At 38.2% G+C, this 24047-nt stretch overlaps 1 protein-coding gene and 1 long non-coding RNA gene across 5 annotated transcripts in view; one reads left to right on the forward strand and one right to left on the reverse strand.

Moving 5' to 3' along the window:
• Positions 1-9151, forward strand: part of LOC109548720 (uncharacterized) — a 31901-nt gene extending 22750 nt beyond the window's left edge. Inside the window, exons 5-6 of the long non-coding RNA XR_002174860.3 lie at positions 1643-1834; positions 6136-9151. This is a non-coding gene — a long non-coding RNA (uncharacterized lncRNA). The remainder of the gene's footprint in view (positions 1-1642; positions 1835-6135) is intronic.
• DYNC1I1 (dynein cytoplasmic 1 intermediate chain 1) overlaps positions 1-24047 on the reverse strand; it is a 388679-nt gene that overhangs the window by 11794 nt on the left and 352838 nt on the right. For all 4 annotated transcript variants that reach the window (XM_073809695.1, XM_073809697.1, XM_073809694.1 and 1 more), the window contains 2 exons: positions 14594-14734; positions 10410-10535 (listed from right to left, as the gene is read on the reverse strand). In XM_073809695.1, the coding sequence (XP_073665796.1) occupies positions 10410-10535; positions 14594-14734 (267 nt within the window). The remainder of the gene's footprint in view (positions 1-10409; positions 10536-14593; positions 14735-24047) is intronic.

The following is a 24047-nucleotide window of genomic DNA, read 5'->3' on the forward strand; positions in this document are numbered from 1 at the left end:
AATGAAAGTTTTCTTTAAAACGATATCTTACGAATTACCTTTTCACTGTAATGCACACTGATTTTGTTGTTCTTGTTGCTAATGCATTTAAAGAAACCGTGGACGTGAACATGGGTTTCCACAGAACAACTGCTAAACCCTTCTAAGCTCTAAAAGCTTTTTAAAAAGTACAACTGTTAATGGCACCCCAATTCAGGAGATTGCGAACTTACCGGTGTACAAACACACATTTGTGTTCAGAGGAAGCCTGTATTTTTTAGGACACTTCCCTTTGCCACACACACAGAAGGAAGCAAAGCGGGAGGTCATAAGCAATGAAACAGCTGCCAGAACAGAACGAGACCAAGCTCCACTGTATTTAACTCTTGGGAGAGTCTAGCATCACTGGTAACAATGGATGAAACCACGAACCAAAATTCCAAGCCAGAATGCAGTATACAGAGCGCATAAGTATACTACAGTGCTCCACCACGAAAAGATATACTGTGTGGTAACTTAGTATTTAGAGAAGTCCAGAAAGTAGAAGTTACATTAGTCTCCATTCTGTAGCATCTGCTGTTACCAGTCAGTAGGTCAAAATTTCTGTGAAATTTAGCATCATGCTAAGCTACGGTAGTCTGATGATATCTGATTATTTTTTGGTTAAGAAAGAATTTCTTTTTTCTGAAAATCCCATCTAAGGGAACCCTCTATCCACCCATGAAGCTTGAGATCTTTCTGCTAAAGTTCTCTTCCTAGTATCTTTAAATGAGTGTTTGCCTTTATAGCATGTTTGTTAGAACAATACTTTTAAAAAAATCCATTACCACCCAATTAAGGAAAAAAATTAAGTTAGGACATAAAAGTCAAAAGTAAACAGTAACAAATACGAGTCTATATCAATTTCAATAAGCCAGCAAACACTGAAGGAAATAATTTTAAACATTATTCTTAAAAAGTGAACATTTAGAACTATTCTTCATGTTAAAATTTAGCATCATGGGACGTGTGGCAAAATTCTGAAGTTTTTACCTGAGGGGGGAAAAACCCACACAGCTGAAAAAGAGTTAATTCACTATGGCTTAAAGATGACCTTGTTCACATCTGTATCAAAATCTTGTCACTCTCTTTTCTTTAGAAATGTCTTCAGCATTATTTTTCTATTATTTAGAACAATCTATTTCTCTGTCCAAAAGATGGAAAAAATTGCTAAAAACTTTGGCTGGTGGGCAACAATGGAAAATAAACTTTTTAAACTTCACTACCATTCTTTGTCCATAACACAAAAGATCAAGAAACTGACAGGGAAATGAAAAAGCATATGCTACTCAAACTGATCTCTCATACCAGCTGACTAAACATATATCCTTTCTCTTTCTGATATTTACTATAGGTTTTCTAGTAAATTTCTAGCAACCACTGCATCTAAGCAGTTTTGACAAAAAGAAGGCTTATTGCTAAACATCTTAAAAACATTTACCAAGGTAATAAAAGAAATGTTATTCCCTCCTACTGAATGTTTGGGCATAAAAGAGGTATTTTTATAATGTAGTTCATGATTTACCATATCTATAGTGTCCAAAAAAAGCAAAATGAAAAAGAAGCATTTTTCCAGTGGTTTGACGACTATTTGAATAAACTGTTCCTCTTCTGTTACCTCTAGTGACCAACTGCTCACTTTTAAAAGCAACGGAGGGGCTTTCCTGGGGGCGCAGTGGTTGAGAGTCCGCCTGCCGATTCAGGGGACGTGGGTTCGTGCCCCGGTCCAGGAGGATCCCACATGCCGCGGAGCGGCTGCACCCATGAGCCATGGCCGCTGAGCCTGCACGCACATCCGGAGCCACACAAAAAAACGGTAAAAGCAAAGGAGGGGAGAGTGACTGGGATAGAGACTGGAGAGGAAGGACAAGCACTCTTTTCTAAATATATTTTCTATGTATCTTTTACCATGCAAATATAGTCAAAGGATTTTTCCTGTCCATTCATCTATAGCCAATGTGGAGGCTGCCCTCTGAACGCTTCACACCATTAAGCTTTTCCTTAACCTTCAACTTTCACATGTGAAACATTCATTCACCGAATTATTTACTGAGTGCCTGTTATGTGCCAGGCACTGTGCTAGGCCAGTTTATCCTGTTCAAATAGACAACTGGCAAGTACCTATGTTTCTGTGGATGTGGCACTCTAAAATCAGAAAAACTCTACTGAGGAATGTGATAAGCCAAAGGAGGGCTGCCAGACTGATTTTTTCCCCCTCAGTCAAAGGGTGCCTAGTTCTTAGGATACTAGAAGATGTTCAGTTTTTTCCTAAGGGTTTTTAATGCCAAGACAAATAAAAATAGAAGATCCTGTCTAAATGTTGAGGACAAAGATCTCGGGGAATGGACCACGATCAGCTTTATCGGCCAGCCTAAAAAGTAAGAGTGCAAACTTTCTTCTACAATGTTAAGCTCTGACATTCCCTAAATGGTTGATCAATAATTCATGTTTTAAAATGGGAAAGATGTTCTGATAGCTGACATTCTCAAAAATTCATGCAGACCTTCCTTGAAAGTAGAATAGAATGATTCATTCACTTCCTCCCTTTGCAAGTCCAGCCTGTATGGCATATAAATATTTATACATCAACATGTATAGGCAGATATTTGATTTCATATTCTATTTTAGATATACCAATAGTAACACACATACTCGCAGAAGAAACAAATAACTTCATTTCTATACAGGCCAGTGTTAATCTAGACTCACATATGATTGAAGCAGCTTCATGCTCGGGCTGGTCTAAGCTGTGATTTGAGGCTACCGTTCTAAGCAGTAATTTTTCAAGATAAAGTTTAGCAGTTTTGAAATTCTAAAACTAAACACAATTTTGTTAGATATAAAAAAAATTAACACTATAATTAATGACTGCTTCAAAATCCAAACTGCTATTGAAGACGACAGTTTGAAACCACAGAAGAATCATAAAGATGATTAATTATACAAACTGATACTTGTTTTAGAAGGTTTATAGTCAAAGACCATTTATCACCAAAATGGGAATATATTAATTTCATTGAATATTGCAGATTACTCTGCACACATTTGGTTTTTATAAAATTAGATATTAGTGTTTTCACTTAATCAACTACTCCATAATATATGTCATTAAGTATTATCAATTCAGAAAAAAGTGGCTTGAAAATATATTTAAATCCATTTTTATACACTAATGCTACCTGAATAAGCACACTATTTATATAATAATTAGTTTAATCATGGTCTTTTACATATGTAATTATCAAAATAAAAGCCACTGTGACTACATTCACTATAAGATAATTATAACATTAATTGGAATAGCACTTTTCTTTTTACAACACTTTTCCTAGAAGAAATCAAGTTAATACTAAAATTATAATCGTCCATTTTAATCAGATTATTTTATTTCAAATATAATTTATTACGACATGGAAATGAATATATTATTTCAAAGTAGCTTATTTTATATAATTATATTTATTAGCACCCCAAATCTGCCCATGCAAATATATGCCTTTGTGCTTTTGACTTAACTGCACAGGTCTGTGGCTATGATAATAAAAATTCAGGTTAAAAACTGAAAAGTCCAGTTGAAAAATCCCAAATGTTTTGCTTCTATGTCATCAAATATCTAGATATTACTGGCAGAACTAAGTATCTGGATTTTCAGTTTTTATCTGGATTTTGGCATCACAGAATAGTTTATGCCAAAGTCTTTGCAATGGAGGGAAAAACCAAAAGAAGTGTTTAGTATCAGCAAAAGATAAAAATATTGTTTATCTACTGAAGAATAAGCTACTACTTAAAAGACCTTCAGGAGTCTAGCAACTTATGGCCACACTCATTTAATGAGAAACACAAGTGTTTTGGGTGATTATAACTGGACTCTGGTAAGCTGAGCCTAGCTCTGCCCTTCTCTTCTGGAGGCTCCCAGAGCTTAGCTATGCTATCAGGCTCGTCATCAGCAGGGGATAATGGCTTTCATAGAGCACAATAATTAAACCGACTGATTTCGAGTGCAGTTCTTTTTCATTAAGGAACTCTTATTTGAATCAACCCCCAAATTTCACTTTAACTTATTTTGTGTTCTGCATTCCCCCCTTCCCCACAGAGGGGGATTATTTAGAGCACAAATTCCTGTGGAAAACTGATGTAGGCACTCTCCTACTGGAAAACATGAAATCGTTCCACAAAACAAACAATTATTGCCTCCGTGTAATCGACTTAAAAACCATACGTGTATTGTTATTTATTTTGTGTTTTGCTCAAACCCTTTTTGACTCCCAGTACTTCCAGTTTATCAGGTGCTCCTACGTAGAACTGCTATTTAAGCTGCACGGAAAATGGCTCATGGAATCTCTTTGCTTTTATTCTTATTCTAGCCGGCTATGAGAATGGTTTGAGGCACATTTTAATAGTCCTCTTACATTATCATACCTTGACCATCATTCTAAAGTATATTGCACAGGTCATTTTTCCTATTGGGAATCCAAGTAAACTTTTCATTCTGATTTTTAATTTCAGCTTTAAAATATATTCAAATGAACATTTAGCAACTAAGATCTGATGCAGCCAAAAGTAAATAAATAATAAATAAATCTTTTTAAAAAATGAACATTTAAATTCATGCTTACGGGTTTAGCAGTTGCATTTGATCTCTCGTATTCTCCTGCCTTTTTCCTTTCTAAAAAATTTTCAAGGCCTTTTTAACACATTGACAAATGTCAAATTTATTGTATTTATTAAAATTTGTAATAAAATGACTGCCATTCTTTTGGCCCCAAAGAGTCATATCAAACAAGCTATATGAAATGTTGCCAAAGCTCAGGGTTAAACTTTAGAGATTAATACACATTTCCTTAGGTAATTAGTGAATGGGATACCAAGCAAATAAAGCTGGGACGATAAGATTTATTCATCTCCCAAATTAGTTTTTAAGTTGCCATTTTATTTTTCAGATTCTACTTTAGGCTGAAATGATTTTGGAATTTTATCATTTGACTACTGTAAAAACAATCAGGGATTTGAAACTTATGAGTATTCATCACAACTGAAAACAGTCTTCTCTAGAAGAGGTTAATGGAAAAAGAAATAATAGGAGGTGGAAGATAAACTGCTTCTTTCACAACTGGTGCTGCAAACAGCATTCTAACTAATTCAGATAAGCAGCAAACATAGTTGTTAGGGGATATTTATGACAGCTGCATCTGTGTGACAGCAATGAAGCATTAAAAATGGCAACGGGCTTGCTATAAAACACATCTGCAAGAAAGACAGGTAGCTAGGCTGACGATCAATCATCAGGACACGTGAATAATTCTATACTCACTGGCCCATGTGCTGGTAAAACCAGCTCCGTACGTATATATAAATAGAAAAGCTCGCTATTCGGTAAAGAGCCACAGCAGGGAGTAATTTTTATTTTTAATTCTTAAGAATATGTGTGTTCACACATCATTTTTAAAAATCCAACAATGATGAACAGGTCTCTGAGTGTATTCTGAAGAAGAATACACTCAACATTTTCAGGTTATATTTGTAGTTAATTTCTGACTTGTTATCTTACCCATCTTTCAATTAATTTAATGGGATCATACAGCTCCAAAACAAACAGATTGCATCCCACAGTTTGGGGAGCAAAATCCTGGAAACGTATTCAAGAGCTAGGCTCATTTTCAAGTGTAGATCTTAGAAAATTTAAATGGTGCATGCAACCACTGTCTATTTAAGTAACTTTTAAGATGCATGAATAGAACTAAAATTATAGCCAAATAATAAAAGGGGTCTTCTCTGTCTTTCACTGAATTCACATAACTTCCATTTACGCTAATGGGAGTTAAGCACCTGCTCTGCAAAGAAAATAGACCCCTATCTGTGAAAATAAACGTGTACAGTATATTTTCCAGATACAATGCTCAAATCAAACAACCAAAAATGTATGCTATATAAACAAAGCATCATGTGGCCTACCTGAAAACACTTGTTTTATATTTTACCTCCTTAGTCGTAGACCTTGAGATATTACTCATGCCTTTGCTATTTAAATGTACCAGAAAGAAAGAAAAAAAAAGGATGGACAGACTCAGTCTGATGGTTTCAGTGAGCTCATACACAATCCTCTGTTTACCCCTTCAGAAGTTCATAATAAATTGCATCAGTAAATCTGGATTCGAGCCACTGCTCTCTGCCATCATCTTAAAAGTCACGGAGGACAACTGTACATAAGAGGAGGGCATGATCATGGGCGCACTGTGCTGGGACTCCCTGCAGCAGCTGCAGCCTCGGCTGGGACAGGAGATGAGGCAGACGACTGTTAACGACTGTGACACCAGAGTCCCTTTCTGCAGCGCCCTTCTGGCTGAGTGTGAGGTCTCACAGGAAGGCACGTCTACCTGGACTTGAATGGAGCTCTCTCCATTGGCAGTCACAGGAGTCACAGAACCTCTATCAGGAGGTTCTTGACACCGAGGTGGACAGAGAAAGGCCGCCCCTCTCGACTCCACCTAAAGTAGGCATCATAGAGATCTTTCCCAAAACTCTATTATACTTTCAGTTAAAATTATGATGTGATCAGAAGAGGGTTGTGGGGAGGTAAATTAGAATATCCACCAAATATCCAAATATGATACTTAGAATATAATGTCATTGCTATTCTCATCCAACATTTTTGAATAGTCTTAAGGAATAGGTAATAATAATATCATATGGCATGCACTACATTTAACCATAGCTCTATAAAGATTTCTCCTTCTTCCTAATTGTCTAGGTCAAGGCCAAAATTTTAAATTTCTGATCTGCATTGTGAGTGGTATTGAAAGCAATACTCTTGTGGACAGGAGGGAATACAGAATTTGAGGGGCCCAGTGCAAAATGGAAACATGGAGCACCTTGTTGAAAAATGTCTTAACAATTGGAAGACAATGACAACAGAGCATTAAACCAAGCTCAGGGCTCCTCTGCACGGGGCCCTGCAAGACGGCACAGGTGGGACAACCATGAAGCCAGCCTCGCTCTGAAACAGGACCTTACAAAAGATAGCCTGCTGCCCCCTCCTCCCTTCTCCTCAGCCTAACAGAGGTCTCAGTCAAGTAAACCATGGGAGAATGAACGTGAGATGTCCTCCGGTAGACAGAGTTCTATGTACTGAGGTCCCGAGGAAAATGGAGCAACAAAGTGTCCTCTAAAAACTACCATTTACTTCCTTATACAGATTGTATTGTAAGGCTTATCGAAAAGTGTTCCATCTTCTTCCTAGAGGGTTCCACAAAGCAAGGTTTTCTGTCCAAAGGCCAGCATGACCCTGGTGATGGGCTCTGTTTTAATGGGGCCTGGAGGACTAGTTTTGGATACAGATAATGGTAGCACTGTCTCCTGGCAATCTGATCCTCAGTGACATATTTTTTCTTTCTCTGTATTTTTTTCCTTTTAAAATCACTTCCTGTTTAAACCCCTTCCCTCTCGTCAGTCGTGCACCAGCGTTGGATTTGACCTCAAATTCTAAATGGGCCAGGTTGCCGTGAAGGCGCTCCACCTGGCTTTCTGCAGTGTAGGTGATTAGGAAGGCTGGGGAAGCACTGTTTAGGGGGTGCCCTTCTAAGGACAGCTGTGCTCTGTCAGGTCTAGGTTCAGTGAACCAGACAATAGTAATTACAGTAATGGCAGCATCTGCCTATGAGCTACCATCTCTCCGAAGTGGGCTTCAGCTAAACTCAGCTGGAGGAGTTGTCTTTCCTTCTAGGAATGTGGAACCTCTACAGAGTTGGTCTTCAGAGAGTTAGAACAGGCTATAGAGGCAAGCAAAGAGAAACAGAAAAGGACCCCTTTATTTCTCCCCCAAAATACATATAAATATTTTTGTAAGGTATTTACAAATTTAAGAGAAAAACTATACTTACAACAAAATTATCTTGTAAAGTCTGAGTTTTTCTGAGCTATAGGTTACTTTTTAGGATCAAACAATACAGAAAGAACTGTTCAAACGTATAAGCTTATCCTGATTTTCGGTCGTTCAGAAAAGGGCTCGAAGATTATAATATTACCTACTCTCAGTAAAAGAGTATATCCCCCCCCCGTTTTTTTTTTCCCCCTGGTAGTGAATTTGTAGGGATAAACAACCCTACAAATTTGGGGGCCTATTATATGTCACAGAGATTTTTTTCTATAGCCTGTCTAGACTCCAGACAATAGGCGAGACTGGCCTAGAGTTGCAGACATTTCCATAGTCTGTAATGTCCCTTAGAAAAGTAAGGGCAATAATACTAAAATGAAAACCAGCCTGATCTGCTGGTACGATAGGAGAAATATGAGTATGACAACACTTTACAACTTAGAAATGATGACAACAACCTAGGAAGAAGTTTTAGCAGCCATATATCAGCCAAAGCAACTTCTACAAAATCATACATACTCCCCCAGTATGAGTCATATTCAAGTAATGTTGTCCAACGGCTATAAAATCACCTTATTGCAGAAAATTCTGTATATATGTTATGTTGTATTTTCTTATTGCCTAGAGGTGGTGTGTGTGAATGTATATTACATATATATGAATATATGACCACAAATTATTTGTGGTCAGCATACAGATTTTTCAAAATGCCTTACTTTAAATAAACCAGATTGTTAGACTATTCTGCTTTTCAGCCCTCTTGGATAAAACAATTAATGTTGCATATAATCTTAAGAGAATTAAGGGACGTTATGTATAAGTAAGGGAAGTGGAGAAAAGAGTTTTTAAATTTCATCTATTTTCTACCATTTCGTCTCTGAGCATGTCTCCACATACCTATTTTCTCTCCTACAATTGTACTTGTTCTAAACAAAGGAGAGGAGGAGAGAAACCTTTTGTTTCTTTATATTCTCCTTCTTTGCTACCTTTTAAATTTTTAAATAAACGAACCAATGTAGAATAAGTGTTTTTGTTGCTTGGTTTTATGATGATGAAGACCATGAAAAAGATGCACTGATTTTAAATATTCATTGAAGAAAATATTGCTTTAAAAATATTGGCAATATTTTTAATTCAGAGGGTATTCTCTTTCTCAAAGACTCCAAACTACGTCAGTAGTCACTGGACCATTTGCATCTTCACCACTGGGGATGAATATTAACAGAGTCTTTGTCACTGTTAGAATGACTCAGCTTATGACATCAGGAGTAGTTGAGGGGCAGCGGGGGGACGGCGGGGGGGGGGGGAGTCTAATGAAATAGACGGCATGCAGTGAAAACAAGAGATTCTTCTAGCTGTTCTCCTTAGAGTTGTACATCCCCAAACAGAAGACTCCCATCTCTGAAGTCATTTAGTTTCTGTCTCTGGCCGAATTAAAACACATACGTACACACACACACACAAACACCATCCAGCTTGTTTCAACACAACCAACTCTACCATAGAGCATCATCAAAAGTTCCATTGTAGAGCAAACCATCTAGGATTGCCAAAATTACAGAAAGCTCATTGATGAAACCATAAAGAACCCTTCGCAGTGTAATCAGCTATGCCCATCCACCAGGCACTCAAAGAGCACTCCCAAGGTCTAGGACATTATATACACAAATGCAGTATATTTTCCCCCGGAATGCAAATGTTAGATTCATATTACACGAAAACAATTTACACAACACTCTTGTTTTGCTTGAAAGTTCAATATTTTCTTTGTCTTTAAGAAAAAAACTCTTTAACCAAAATGAAGGTTTTTGTCAATACTTTCTCATAGAGTAAAAACAAACAGATATGCTTCTGTAAAATTGACTGATAATGTAACATTAAGTATAGTATGAATATTCAAGGAGATTTATATGAAAAAAAAATGTAGTTTTTTCTTTTGATATGTACCGTGATATTCAGAATGACTTTACATGTCATATAACAGGATAAACCGGAGAAGTACACACTGCACATAATAACTTTGAATACCATGAAAACGATATGAAGTTCTGATTCCCCTCAGCTTTTTTAATTGGCTACTTTTAATTAAAGAGTAATAGTATATACCTTTTAATTGAACACACCAACTAAAGCTTGACTTTTCAAAGTAAACAACAAATTCCAAATTCAATGTTCGCATGATGAATTTGGCAAACTTTTCATTTTCATGACGCGGGGGGGGGGAGTGCCATGCTCCATCACAGGATGGCTGGGAATTCTACAGCGCTCTGAAAGCCCGATCGCTAACTGACGCACGGCCCTGCACGTGGACGCGGAAGACCAAATTAGGCCCTGAGGAAGTCTCACTAAACTCCCACCGAAGTCAATGGAAATTTGCAAACGCACTCGAGAGGGCTCTCAGGGCCCACAAGGTGCTGTCAATAATTTCACTAGGTCTTCAAACCAGATATACAAGCAAAAACAAAACCAAAAAAACTGAACAACAAAAACAAAATCAACACCCAAACCAAATAACATGTACCTCTCCGACGTCATAGATCCAAATACGGCCTTCTGAGTCCCCAACGGCAACTTCTTTGCCACCTTGAGCCCAACGAACACGGTTTAGGGCGGATGCCCCCTCAATGGCCACACTTGCTGTTGGAACCTGCCAAAGGGGTTACGACAAAGAATCTCTGAATATGAACTTAAATATACGAATTCACAACGATACGTTTAACTGGATGAGTCACCACTGCCTGCATGTGCATTAAGTACTATATATCCCTTGTGCAGGAGTGAAAAGGATTCATTGTTCTTAAATCATATGCTCCACTGAATTAAAGAGTAGAGAGAAGAGACACTTGCACAAAAAAAGGAAAAGAGGGAGAGTCTTTTTCCACAGTCAATGGGCAGTGAGTGACATAAATATTTCTTCCGATTATGCAGGGTGCACAAACAACATACAAACACAGCAGCTAAATGTGATACTTCTTGATCAGGTCATGATTTATGGATCAATGGAGGGGGAGATTTCAGGATTTACCAAGATTAAGGATACCCTAAAAGGGGGAATGGGGTATATGGTGGGGAAAAAGTCATATTAAGGGTCTTCAGGGGAAAAAAATGTATTGATCCCTCAAAACCTCATCAGGGAGGGGATGCTCAGAAGAAGAAAAAGCAAGCAAAACTGCAAGTTCTCCTTTCTTTTTTCTTTTCTCACCCCCCCACCTTTTTTCTTCCTCCTAGCAATACCAAGGTATAGGAAGTTCTCCATAACTCTGAAAATGTCCTCAGGGTGATATCCTGATAGAATGTAGCACTTACTTGTAGAAAAGGCCTTACATCTCCTCTAATAAACACCTGAAATCTGACAATGTTGATAATTACAATATTAATCATTATTAAAGTGAACCAGAGGTGCTGAAATGGAACCTGCAGTATTTGTTACAAGAACCTTAATATTTGGAAAAAGAATTTTAGTGGGTCTGCCCCTCTTTTCATCATCAGTTGTGTAAACACTCATCTTGAAGGTTGGAAGTTTATAACTGATAGATCAGATCTCCAAGCCTTCTACAAGAAAGTTGAATAGGAAATGACAATAGCCCATTAAAAATGAAAAAAGGTAAATGTTAAAATAAAAAAGGAAAAAAATATATAGTGAAAAGAGGGCCACCAACATCATCTTATGCCACTGTTTTAAGACCTGTGTCTAATAAACATGTCCTATTAGGATGGAAACACCACATGTACTGTGCCTTAGCTCCCCTGGCATTCTGCTATTCAGGGAATTGAAACCATCTGTTTATATGATATTATTGACCCAATACCTATCTTTAAAATAGCAATAAAAACTCCATCATATGTAAGAATCTATGTTTAAACTTAATCTTGAAATCAATAAAAATTCTTTTACCTGCTTAAATCACTGTATGTCAATTGACAGCAAAAATGTCAAAAGTCCCCAGCTCATTTTTTTTTTAAATACACAATTTCTACAATAAAGGAACCTGCTGTGCAGTGCTGGAGACTGAATTTTTAACCAAACTTTTTAAAGGCCAAAACAATGTGAATTTAGTTTGGGCCATAATTCTGTCAATGCACTTTATTATTAGTGTGCTACTCAGCAAAGAAATCTGCGATTCAGCTATAGAGTTTCAGAGTTAACTTTTAACTCCATAACTTAGAGAGATCATACAGGATCCTACTTTCTCTAACGCTAGTTAATAACAGATTTTATCTGTGAACAATCTCAAAAATTGAATAAAAAGTATTTAATCTTAATATAATACTCAAAAGAAAGTGATTTTTTGATACATTTTAAATTATGCCTAAAACATTTTAAAGAATTTTATTTATTTGGAATTAAGTAAAGTAGCAAACTGGAACAATTAATATTTTAACCATTTAAAAATATCTTTTCATAGATACTATAAGTGGTTAAAAAAAAAAGGCTATCACAGTCTATAACATGTGCTAAAAGAATTATCAAATGCATGAAGAAAATGACAAAAATATATTTTATTAGTTTGACCAGTAATGAGCTTTCAGAAGTTGATGAATCTACAATGAAAATAATCCATATATTGTCTCTGGCTTTCTTACTCTTGTATCTCAGTTTCAGATATATTTTCATATTTTTTTTAAAGACTCAATCATTTTAATTGCAAAGACAGGATGTATATACATAATTTACTACATTGTGTAGAGGTGACACTGAAGTAGGTGAATATGAACTATCCTTGCATAGGAGCGGTCGGAATAACCTGGTTTAAAAGCACAGTATTTTGAACAAGGACAAAGAAACACTGAGACTTCAGTTTTTTTTTTTTTTAACAAATCTAATTCCTAATTGGACAAATATTTGAAAAATGTTATTCAACTTGATAGAAGGCAAAAATGAGTGTTTTAAAAAGTGTTCAGTTCACTACTGGATTTGAATCAGACTCAACGTATCTACTATTATTGTGAAAGCAGAACTACGATCACCGCAAAACTAAACGATCTGCATGCCAAGTAACCATTTTTAAAAATGGTTAACAATAAAACACTTATGTGGTTGTCTCTTGATACCTAGAGCGAGGGAAGGGAAAACACGTTTGGCAATGCTCAGATATTAATTTTGTTTTACCTAAAAAGCCGATTAAAACACAAAACTAAACGAGAAGAGTTACAGAGGAATTACTATGGAGTTGGTAGAACACTCCATTACATCATAGTTGAGTATCACCTGAACTCACTTCTACTAAATCTGATTTCTGACTGGGTCTCCTAAATCAATCTGGAAAATGTGTTTTTGGTTGTTTAGAGTGAATTGAGTTTATTCTAGCAGATAGAAACAATATGATTTTAATCAACGGTGATGAAAGACTTTGGGAAACCATCACATCGTAGAGTAATAACACCTTTCTATAAAAGCAGTAATGTTATAAACATTTCAACATCTGAAATGATGGGCACTGCACATATTCACGCCCTTTATTTCCAAAGATGCTTCATTACATAACTCTTGTCCTTGTCATACACTTCTGGTAGCCAAAAGGAAAAAATAGACGTAAATGGAAAGTTTTTTTTAAAAGACAACTATTTGGCAGTGGTTTTAGATGTATACAATCTTGCAAGATACAATGACTCAATAATAACACCTGAAGGATATTTCCCTGCCCCCTCCCAGAAAAAATACTAGGGGAGCCTGTTCCTCCTCATATCCTCCAGCTGTAGGCTTCCTAATTAAAAAGGCTGAGCTGTTTCCTGCTCAGAACACTTCAAAAGACCTCTCTCTCGTTCTCCACTTGACATGTAGTTTTCAGCACTTGTTCTTCTTACCTGTCCATTCTTATTGATGGAGAGCTGCCCTGAATCACAGACCAGGAGACGACGACGAGACCATTTTATTGTATTAAACTGAAGGACATTTAATATTCACGTTTAAAAAACCCAACCAAAAACTCTGCTACCTGAATTAGCACCTCAATAATTTTGAGAAAGTGTAAAAAAGGAAAAATATACGTGGCATAATTTTTAAAACATTAATATATATAGCAAAAATTTTTTAAAGACTATTTCCTAGTGTTAATTGCTTTTTGAAAACATTTTTCACTTGTGAAGGACTCTAAATGTGACATGTTAAAATCTCATTAAAAAATACTGAGTTTAACATACATGTTCAGAGTCTGAAACTTATAAAAGTCTGTCTGTGAGTTCGGTATCTTAGTCAAGGATTATTCACCTTGTAAATTTCAAATGGAGACTAGATCTAAACATAAACGGTCAAGAGAATCATCTTTTATGGATTTAAAACAGAAATTGTGCAAGTAGCAAACACTGGCAAATAGCCCTTTTTAAAAGCCCAATCTCAAGTCAAAGTCCACAAAAGCTTACTTTTCCAAGTGTTTGCCAATAGAGTTATTTCAACACCCTGAAATATGCCCGAGTGTCCTTTCCCGCAGTAAAAGGCGTGAACACGTATGGTTTTGCTCTTTGCAGAGAAGGGTCGTCAATTGTCCAAGATTCCGCCACGGTTTAGGGATGAAGTGAGATTAAATGATTTGGGGCCAACGCATCTGCCAATACCCTGCACAGCAGCGGAGAATGGGGGGTCGGCAGCCCAGCTGCAATTGGAGGGTCTGTCCAAAAAAGGCCATTTCAGAGAGAGGGGGAGACGGAGAGAGGCCGACGGCTCCCCCCTCCCAGCCCGCCCGGCCCGGCGCCTGCGCCGCCGCTCACCTCGGTGTCATTGTTGAGGTTCCAGAGGTCCAAGCGCCCCATCCCGTCCACGCAGGCAAAGAGCGCGGGATGCACGGGGGACCACATGACATCGTACACATAGTCTGCATTGTCTTCAAAGGAGTAGAGCGGCTTGTTGTGCTGTAAAGCAGAGAGACCGTGAAGACTTTGTGGCGCTGCGGCTGCCTCGGGCTGTCTAGCGAGCCTAATTAAAAACTTTGCACATTCACAAAGTGTCATAAAACTTCCCGAGATGAAAGTCCTCGAGAAGGTGGACCGCAGCTTTAATGTTACTAGAACTGTCCACTGGCATAAGTAAATACGGTGGGGGGAGGGGGGCGGGGGAGGCGGGGAGGGACTCTTAAGGGGCTAGGGGCTGGGGGCTGGGACGGGCGGGGGAAGGCGGTTTCAGACACAGTCGTGCGAGACATTCCAGACAGGTGGCCGGGGCTGCCCAGGAGCTCGGAGATCTCGCCGGGCTATGCTCTACGAGTCGCTCAGGGCCCGAACCCAGGCGTGCTCTGCCTGCCGGGATCAGACCCGCGGGGAAGGATCTGGAAGCCCCGGCGGTCCCGGAGACCCAGAACCCTTGGCATTGAAGGCAACGCCTGCCACCTCGCGGTCGTTTTCTGTAGCTGCAACTCTGCCTCCAATCCAACTCGAGGCCAAATTTATACTTTAATGGCTCCTCTGCGGCGGGGATGGGGATACATACTTTAAAGGGATTTGTAGCTCTTCTGGGAGGTGAAAAATCTCACGGTTCTGAGTCTCTGGTCTCTCTCTCCAGGGTCAGTTCACCCAAATCAGGTGGACTGGCGGGGCTCAATGCAATGCCCCTGAACCTTCGTAGGAGGCGGACCACGTTTTCTAGATTACTCAGTATTTCTAAGAGCCCTGAAATCGGTGTTTTTTGCGGAAAATGCACTAGCACACCCCTACTGCCTACAAATGCTTCCCCTTCGGAGGGATACAATAAATTAAAATGGCACTCTTGATTTCCTGTGAATATTGTCACATCAAAATAGCAGAGAAGTCAGAGGCAAGTTTGAAAGTACACCAGAAATAAAACGTAATTGGACTTCATGAATTATTCATTCCATCTGGCTTGTCTTATTCTAATTTCTGCATAATGGCTTTACTAATCCCTGATCAATTAATGTAAAATGAAATTTAAATGATAATGAAAGCCCTAGAGATAAAAGAAATTAAGCATTCTTATATCCTCTGACAGAAATCTAAACAATGGGAGTTTTTTCCCCCAATGTCTTCCTCATCCAGTCAGCTGTCTGTACTCCTTTCATGGGTTCAGCTGAATGCCTGTACAGGCCAGAGTAATAAGATCAAAAAACGGTAACATACAATATGAACAATCAAATACTTTCTGCAGAAAATGTTCAAAGAATGTATCTGTGGGGAATCAGCTCCAAATATTCGAGCAAACTCCCCAAATGTACTGTGAGTGAAAATAAAATGCACAAAATGCATGTGCTGAAATCAAGGTGAGAAAAATCACGGGAAGACAATAAACTCCCACAGCCTAAACCTAATGCAAAAATTTGTTAAGGTAGTGACTATACGTGATTTCTCTTTCCAGGAATTATCTTGCTTTGGCGTTGCTGAGACGTGAACACAACTGTAAGACTATTAAAGCAACGGAAGATTTTAGATGGGACATTGTATGTGTGGGGCGGGTGGTGTGTGTGGTCTTATTTTTAGTTTAAGAAGTACCTAAAACAAACTTGTGACATTGAGATCTCAAAAAGAATTAAATGGACATTTAGCCTTATAGTTTTGTATTTTAATACCCTATACCTCTTTTATGCCAAAAAGTTCATGATATCCCATATGTGTACTGTAATTTGGAGCTAAGATTATCTGCCTATTTGCTATTTATGTAGCTTTTTTCCTTCCTCTCACTGCTTGGATGAGGTGATTCAAACTACCTTCCTTCAGCAAATCTGAATACCCAATGACCTTAAATTAATAGGATTATATCATCTTTTTTCCTTATTAATATAAAAAAAGGCAGGGTGGAGTAGCTGCTCCTTCACTGACTACTTGTGAATATTAAATCCTAAGTCTTCATAGAAGATTATTCCTGCCCCAAATTCTTGATTTTGTAGCTAGCTAGTCACTATTTGTTAGAGAATATGAGTAACGCATTTTTCTTAAAATCAAAGAGTAGAAAAGACTTACACATGCTTTAAAAAGTCAGTTCTCAGTATCTTCTCTTAGTAACCCAGCTGATAGTATAACTGAGTACACAGAGGTCTAGACATAGATGCACGCATACATTCAATACACATAACTCATCTTCAGTCCTTGCTTTGATCAATTAGAAAACCATCTAGCTTTAAACAGTCATCTTCTAAGGAGTTGATATTATTCAATATGTTAATTCTCTCAAATTACGCTGCTAATCTCTAGTGTTATTTCTTTCCTTTTTTCTTTTGGTGTCTTCCTTTTGAAGAAACTTGGTCAAAACTCCAGTATATCCTGGAGATTTTACTTTTTAAACATCTGGAAATAACTGCCTTGTTCATCTTACCAAAAACCAATTTTCTCGTGTTTAACAGTATTGTATTGAAATGCTATTATTCCCTAGGTTTTCTTCAGCCCCCTTATCACCTCCCACCTCCAAGACTGAAGTCACTGTGCAAGTTAATGCTAAGCTACAGATTGTGCATGTTTGGGGCAGAGAGAAGGATTTATATTTTCAAAGGCTTTGCTCTAACCTTGATAAATTCACAGGATGAAGAAGTCTTGGTAGAGATTGAAGGCATTTTTAGGGTACCAAGGGGACCGACATCTATGAAGCAACAGTTCCCACGTTTAGAACGGCACATGCTATAGGCATAGGCTAATGCCACTCTTACAATAGTAAGCAGTGCTATTCTGAATATGAAGTGCAGTTTTTTCAATAGAGGAGTTTTCCATTCTATCTTAGTTGGGACTCAGAGGGTAAGCCGAAAACCTCATTGAAAATTTGTCTCAAACATTTAATATAAAACATTTCATAATTTACATATATATCATGAAATATTAACAAAATATATCAAAAGCATTAGGGTCTAAAGATTCTGTTTTTGAATTTTGAAACATATGTTTGTATCTACAAAGTTGTTATAGCTTGCTATTGCATTATCACCGATTTTAGAACACTACAAGTTTTGAAAAGGTGGAGCGTGTAGGGGCAAATGTGACCAATGATTTTTGAGGAGGATCCTATAATATCATTTATATATATTAAAGATACAGAAGCTTGGTGATTTTAAATATTAACCCTGCAAAATACTCAAGGTCATTTAGTAAATTAAATATCATTCCACTATGTGTTACCGTAGAAAGCGTTTTTTAAGACAATCAAATTTCACTAGACACAAACCCCTTCACTTGCGTGTTCTCTTTTCTGATGCCCTGTTTGGTATCAGAGACCCGTTAGAGAACAAAAAGGAAAACTGCCTTGTAACGCAGACTACGGCATGTGTGACACATGCCAATGAAATAAAGCTGCGACGCCCTGTGTTTTAGACGGGTTTCCAGAACTGTGCCAAAATGTTAAAATATCCAGACACCGACCAGTGTGATTTTAATGCCCTGATTCTCAGACAGAGCGGAGAAGCAGGCTACCAGTCACCTCCCAGACAGACTTGAAGGGCAGGAAAGGGTACATTATTGGGTGCTTGCGTGTGCCTGACTCTATACACACATTGTCTAATTTAATCCGCATAAAATCTCTGTAAGGTAGACGGTATTTACAGAAGAGAAAATTATAGTTCAGGAAAGTTAGTAACTTTCCCAAGGCCACGAAGGTTGTAAGTGGTGGTGTTGGATTTGGTTCTCGGGTTTTTCTAGCTGTTAAGCACATCCTCTATATGCCGGAACCGTGTGGTCCTCTATGAAACACAGTGAAGGTCTTCGGTCTTTACAGAAAGAGCAAAAGATCTGTTACCTCTCCACTTCGCTGTCCCCATCAATTCAACCAGTACTTACTAAGCTTACTAAGCTTACACTGTAACTTGTAGAAAGAGTTCAAAACTATCACATGCACAATGTTTCATTTCCTGAATCGGTTATTAATAATCCTGAAGATGTTACCCATACAATTCCAGGCACCCTCAGCACCCTGTGACACTAACAGAAGTCTTTCTTTCCTGAAAACTAGGAAACAGGATGGAAATAGGCCTTTAGCCAGCAGAGATTAAAGCAGGCCATGCATTAGAGAGCAGAATAAAATGATGCTAAGAGGCAAAGATCCGGGTTCAAGTTCACTGAATGTCTATACAACTTTGGGTGAGGGACTCATCTGATAGATGGGGATAACACAAGGAGTATGGAATAGAAAAGGAAGCAGGAGAAAGTGGAAAAACTACAGACGTTGGGAAATTGAATTTAACATTCTTGGATCTGAAGTTTATTTTTCATCTGTAAGACGGAAAGCTAGAGCAATTGACCTCAAGGGTTCCCACTGGCTTTGTGATTCTATGACTCTGTTCTGTGGTAAGGGCTGAGTGGAATAAAGCATGTGAAAGTTTAACAAAGAGTTATTCAAAACTAAGTATTATAATTAAAGCCATCTTCCTTGATGTTCTGTGGAATTCATATCATAGTGATTCTTTTTTACTTTGTATTTCACCAAAATACACAAAGATGTATGAGGGTAGTTTTCAGTGAGAAAAACTGAAATAATAAAAGAAGACCTCCTATTTGACCAGAGAAGGGGTAAAGACTATTAAATTTACAAAAGAGAGGCAGGTAGTGAACTCTGTTCAAAAATGAACTGTTAGGGACAACATCCATCAACGTTTTACCATAAAGACGATCTCTGGATTGAGCTTTGATTTTATAAGTATACTTCTGACAATGACTAGAGCTGCGTATTTTTCCAATCAGTTAACTGTAAAATGATTTCATGAGAGGTGAATTTCTGTTTCTGACGTTAGAAATGTACCAAAGTCACATCCAGGGAATATAGTGTTTGTTTTATTTTCCTCTATATGATTTTTTTTCCCTCCTATCAGGCAGCTCAAGGCATCCTAATGGGCTTTAGTTTTTTTTGCAGGTTGGTGAATAGGAAGATTTGTGTTAAAATGCCTCCTAACACCTCCAAACACTGTGGTTCTTGAGGTTGCATTTGCCTGTAAATGATTAGCTCTCAAAGCCAACTTAGAAATGCCTGCCCAAACCATGGACCTTTCTTTTGGTGACGGGGGAGTGGGGAAGGGGGTATTTCATGGGTAGGTCAGGTCGGGGTGGACAACTAACAGTAGAATTTCTATGTATTTATTCTGAAATAAAAGGAAAACAAATGGAATCTTACCTTGAAAACTCTATCTTGTTGGGGAAAAAATGATGACCAAAATACTAAACAATGAGTAATAAGAAAATGTCCTTCAAAAATTGTCATGTGGGTTCCTGTGAAGTAATTAAATAGCCAGCTAGTTCTTCCAGGAAACATTAAAATGTGAGACCACAATATCACTTTTTAAAAAACCACCAAAGGACCCCCAGACTTCAAGCTCACACAAAAATGGATGCTTCTACCATAAAAAGAAAGTGCTTAAACAAACAAACCAACCCAAACTCACAAACCAAACCAAACCAAACCACCAACTTTCTTGGCCCAAAAGAAGTGCTGCGAATTTGGTACTATGGCTGGAAAACATTATTTGCAACTTAATGTAGTGTCTTTCTAAAGCACAAAGTATCCTGTATTTATCTTAATTTCTGTGGCTAATATTGTAACAATACTCATGATACCCAAATCCTATCTTTACCTGCTTCTACCATGGTCAGAAATTCAGAATCAGGCATAAACACTTTGGATGAGCTATTCTTAACAGAAGATGTACAGTGGGTCTGTTTGTTGTTTGTGTACATTAACCAAAAATACATTTAAGGACTTTAACTTGAATTAGTTAAAAGAATTACAAAGAAGGTTATAGAAATCCAGGAATTTAGCATTTGCCTCTCTATAAATGTAGAAGTTTTGCTAAGTAAGTACTGAAGCCACATAAAAGGTGTTGTTTGCTGCACTACCTTCCTCTACGGCTTATTTGCATGGAAGAATCCTTCTAATCCAGGAGGCGCCAGCAATAAAGGGGATAAATCCATATAAAAGAATGGATACATATTCACAGGTTCTGACTAGCGTTTGAGTGTTTCAAGCCACGGAAAAAGCTACCAGCTTTGCCTCCCTCATTCATAAAAGGAGTTATTTCCCCACACTGGCACGAGTTTTATGCATATCAGCTCCACCTAAAGGTTCTCCTTTAAAACAGGCATTTTAGTGAAACAAATCTGTACAGAATCCTTGTGAAGACACTCAGCAAGCAGGGGTGCTCTTCTGAATTGAGCTGTTTGCATTCACCTCAGCTGCTAGGGCTCTTTTGGTAAGTTCTGCCTCCGGGCTTATTTGAGTGGAGGCAGGGCAGAGACGGTCACTCGACAGTTGGCTCATTGGTACCATGTGGGTGGCCATCCTCTGGACTGACTGTCTGTCTCTGACAGACTCTGTGGCTATAGAAGGAAGCAAGCAAGTTCAGAAGAGCCCCTCTTTGGTTACTGCTGCCCCAATTCTACTGCTACCACGGCCAAGTGGTTTCATATGCAACATGACGTTAGAGAAAGAAACATTCGATATGAAGATAACGTTCAGGTGGATGAGAGCCTGTATTAGGAGGCAGGCGGGACGGGATGGAGACTGGTGTGAAGGATTAGCCGGTGCAGAGGGCTGGACCTAGAAGCAGGGCTGGACCTAGGGCTGGACCTAGAAGCAGCTAGAAGTGTGGTTGTAGCCGTGCCTTGAAAAGTTAGAAGGCGGAGCCAGTATAGACATATTTGCAGGCTTAAGCAGCTTTATTTATTTGTTCCTATTGCGGGTTAAACTGCACAACTGCATTTTATTAGTGGGTAGATTAAGTGGCAGAATATTTCCACTCTGGTCCTTAAACTGTCCACCTCCATCCACTCTAGCATCTGGCTTATAAACTCTCTCCCCATTGTAGACAAATTTATATTTAATATATATTTATAAATTATATACATACATATATATATAAATATATAAATTTACAAACATATAATTCTTAAAAATTTAAAAAGATAAAGTTATAAACCTAGATCCATGGATTACACCTTGATTCTCCCTTCATAACTTATGTCTAAATTCCCCAGGTAAACACGTGCCAGTTCTCAGAGCTAATCTGACATTAGTGGTCGCACTACATTTAGTAAATATAACATTTAGACAAATTTCATGTCTTTTTTGAATTTTATATACACTAATATGTATAAAATGGATAATAAGAACCTGCTGTACAAATTTCATTTCTTTTCGAGAAGTCACATACCAAAATACCCAGGTTTAAAATCTAATGGTGGGCTTCCCTGGTGGCGCAGTTGTTGAGAGTCCGCCTGCCGATGCAGGGGACACGGGTTCGTGCCCCGGTCCGGGAAGATCCCACATGCCGCGGAGCGGCTGGGCCCGTGAGCCATGGCCGCTGAGCCTGCGCGTCCGGAGCCAAAACAGGAGAGGCCACAACAGTGAGAGGCCCGCGTACAGCAAAAAAAAAAAAAAAAAAAAATCTAATGGTAAAATTGTCTAAGTAATTAAATACTTCATTCTACTTGCTCAACAATCGAATGTATATCGTATACATTCAATTGTTATATATGTGTCCTACCTACATGTGAAGGGCACATTTTCAAAGGGTCAAGGCAAGTTTTTTGTGGGTCTGCACCCGAGTCTCCTGGTGTTAAATGCAATGTATCTTTTATATTATATTCAGGAGTAGGATAGCTGACAGTTGTGTTTATTTTAACGGTGGAGAGAACTGGCACAGAGAATCCCACATAAGCAGAAGTTCAAAACATTCAGTTCAGACGTGGAATACATTTGATATGCTTCCTGCTTTGCAACAGATTTGCTTACCTTATTTTATTTTGCCTAAACCAAACTGAAATTAACTTCTATTCAAAATGGAAACACCAGCTAAGCATGAGGTGAAGTGATTCAGGATACTAAAGATGGGCATGGGAAAATAACCTAGTATTAATTATGAACCCTGGACGATTTGCAAGGCTAAGAGGTCATATGAGGCTGCCCAAGACGGAGCTACGTTGGTCTGATGCAAACACAGCTCCTTTGGGGAACAGAGATGAGTTTTAATTTACCTTCCAACATCAGACATGACATGCGGGTTAGATCAGGAGGCGGGGGTGGAGGTATCTTTGAATCTCATAACTGTGTAGATAGTTGTATCTGTTATTTGTTATTCTCATTCTCTCTTCAAACATTAGTGCTTAGAAGGAGAAGGCTGGGGAGGGCAACTCACGCAGCATAGCCGTGAAATGAAAAGGCAAACATTTCCGCTCTGGTTAAAAGAGCAAAAGAAAGGATTCAGCAAGCCCTTCTCGCACAACAATAAAGCCCAGTCAGCTGGGTGAATTTTAAGTCTCAAAAGTGTTTGCACTTATATGGATTATTCACACATGGCTGTATAAATATTTAGCAGCTATAGTTACGTGTTGGTGGGTGAATGTTTGGCGGGGTAGCGGGGGGCAGCTCAGGTTGGGGCAGGGGTAAAAGGACAGGAAGCATGAACACAGGCTAAGTCTGGCTGTGACTTGATGATTACATTCTTGTGGTTTCTTTCAAAGTTAAAGTATTCTCCCTGGGTGAGCTTAAAACAGGAACCCCCTTCTTCCCCCCCAGCCCCCGCCAAAAAAAAAAAAAAAAAAAGGGAAGAAAAGAATCTGGTGACTGGCACAGGTAGTTTATTGAAAGCCGATTTTAATGTTTGCTACCTTATATTAGGAAGGGGGAGTGAAAATGAGGATAAGGGAAGAAAAAATAAGTCAGACACCACCTGAATGTCTTGTTTACCACAGAGGCAGCTAGCAGGGCTTTGGGCTTGTGGGAAAAAATGCACTCTGTCATCGGTCAGTGTTAATGGCAGTAAACTATTGATTTCATTAATCTTCTTGCTTGTGTTAAGTGTTATGCTTAGATACTGTAATAGCCAAATCTTTAACTTTTGATTTTTATTGTGTTTTCCTTCTTCTGATATTTTAAACATTTAACAAAATGCTAGCAGAAATAGATATACTCAGGGCCCTTTGTTAGAATTATGTAATTTTTAGGAAGTGTTTCCAACACAGCTTAAAATAATCTAACCTACCTTAACAAAGTACATTATTTCACTTAGGATATCTAAAAGTATTGATTCATCAACAATGATTTATTGAGGACCTGCCATATGCTTCCTACTTTGGGAAATCAATAGAAATACAAGATCTGGCTGTTCATAAGGACTTGAAATCCAGGTAGGAAAATGAAAATTATGAAATAATAAGAAGAAATTGTTCACTTGGGAGCCTATTTTCTCGTTTTGTTCCAAAAGGACTTATGTTGTCTTACAAGTTAAATATACTGCAAAATTAAGAATAAACA

The sequence above is a fragment of the Tursiops truncatus genome, chromosome 9 (assembly GCF_011762595.2).
Source record: "Tursiops truncatus isolate mTurTru1 chromosome 9, mTurTru1.mat.Y, whole genome shotgun sequence".
NCBI classification, from domain to species: Eukaryota; Metazoa; Chordata; class Mammalia; order Artiodactyla; family Delphinidae; genus Tursiops; species Tursiops truncatus.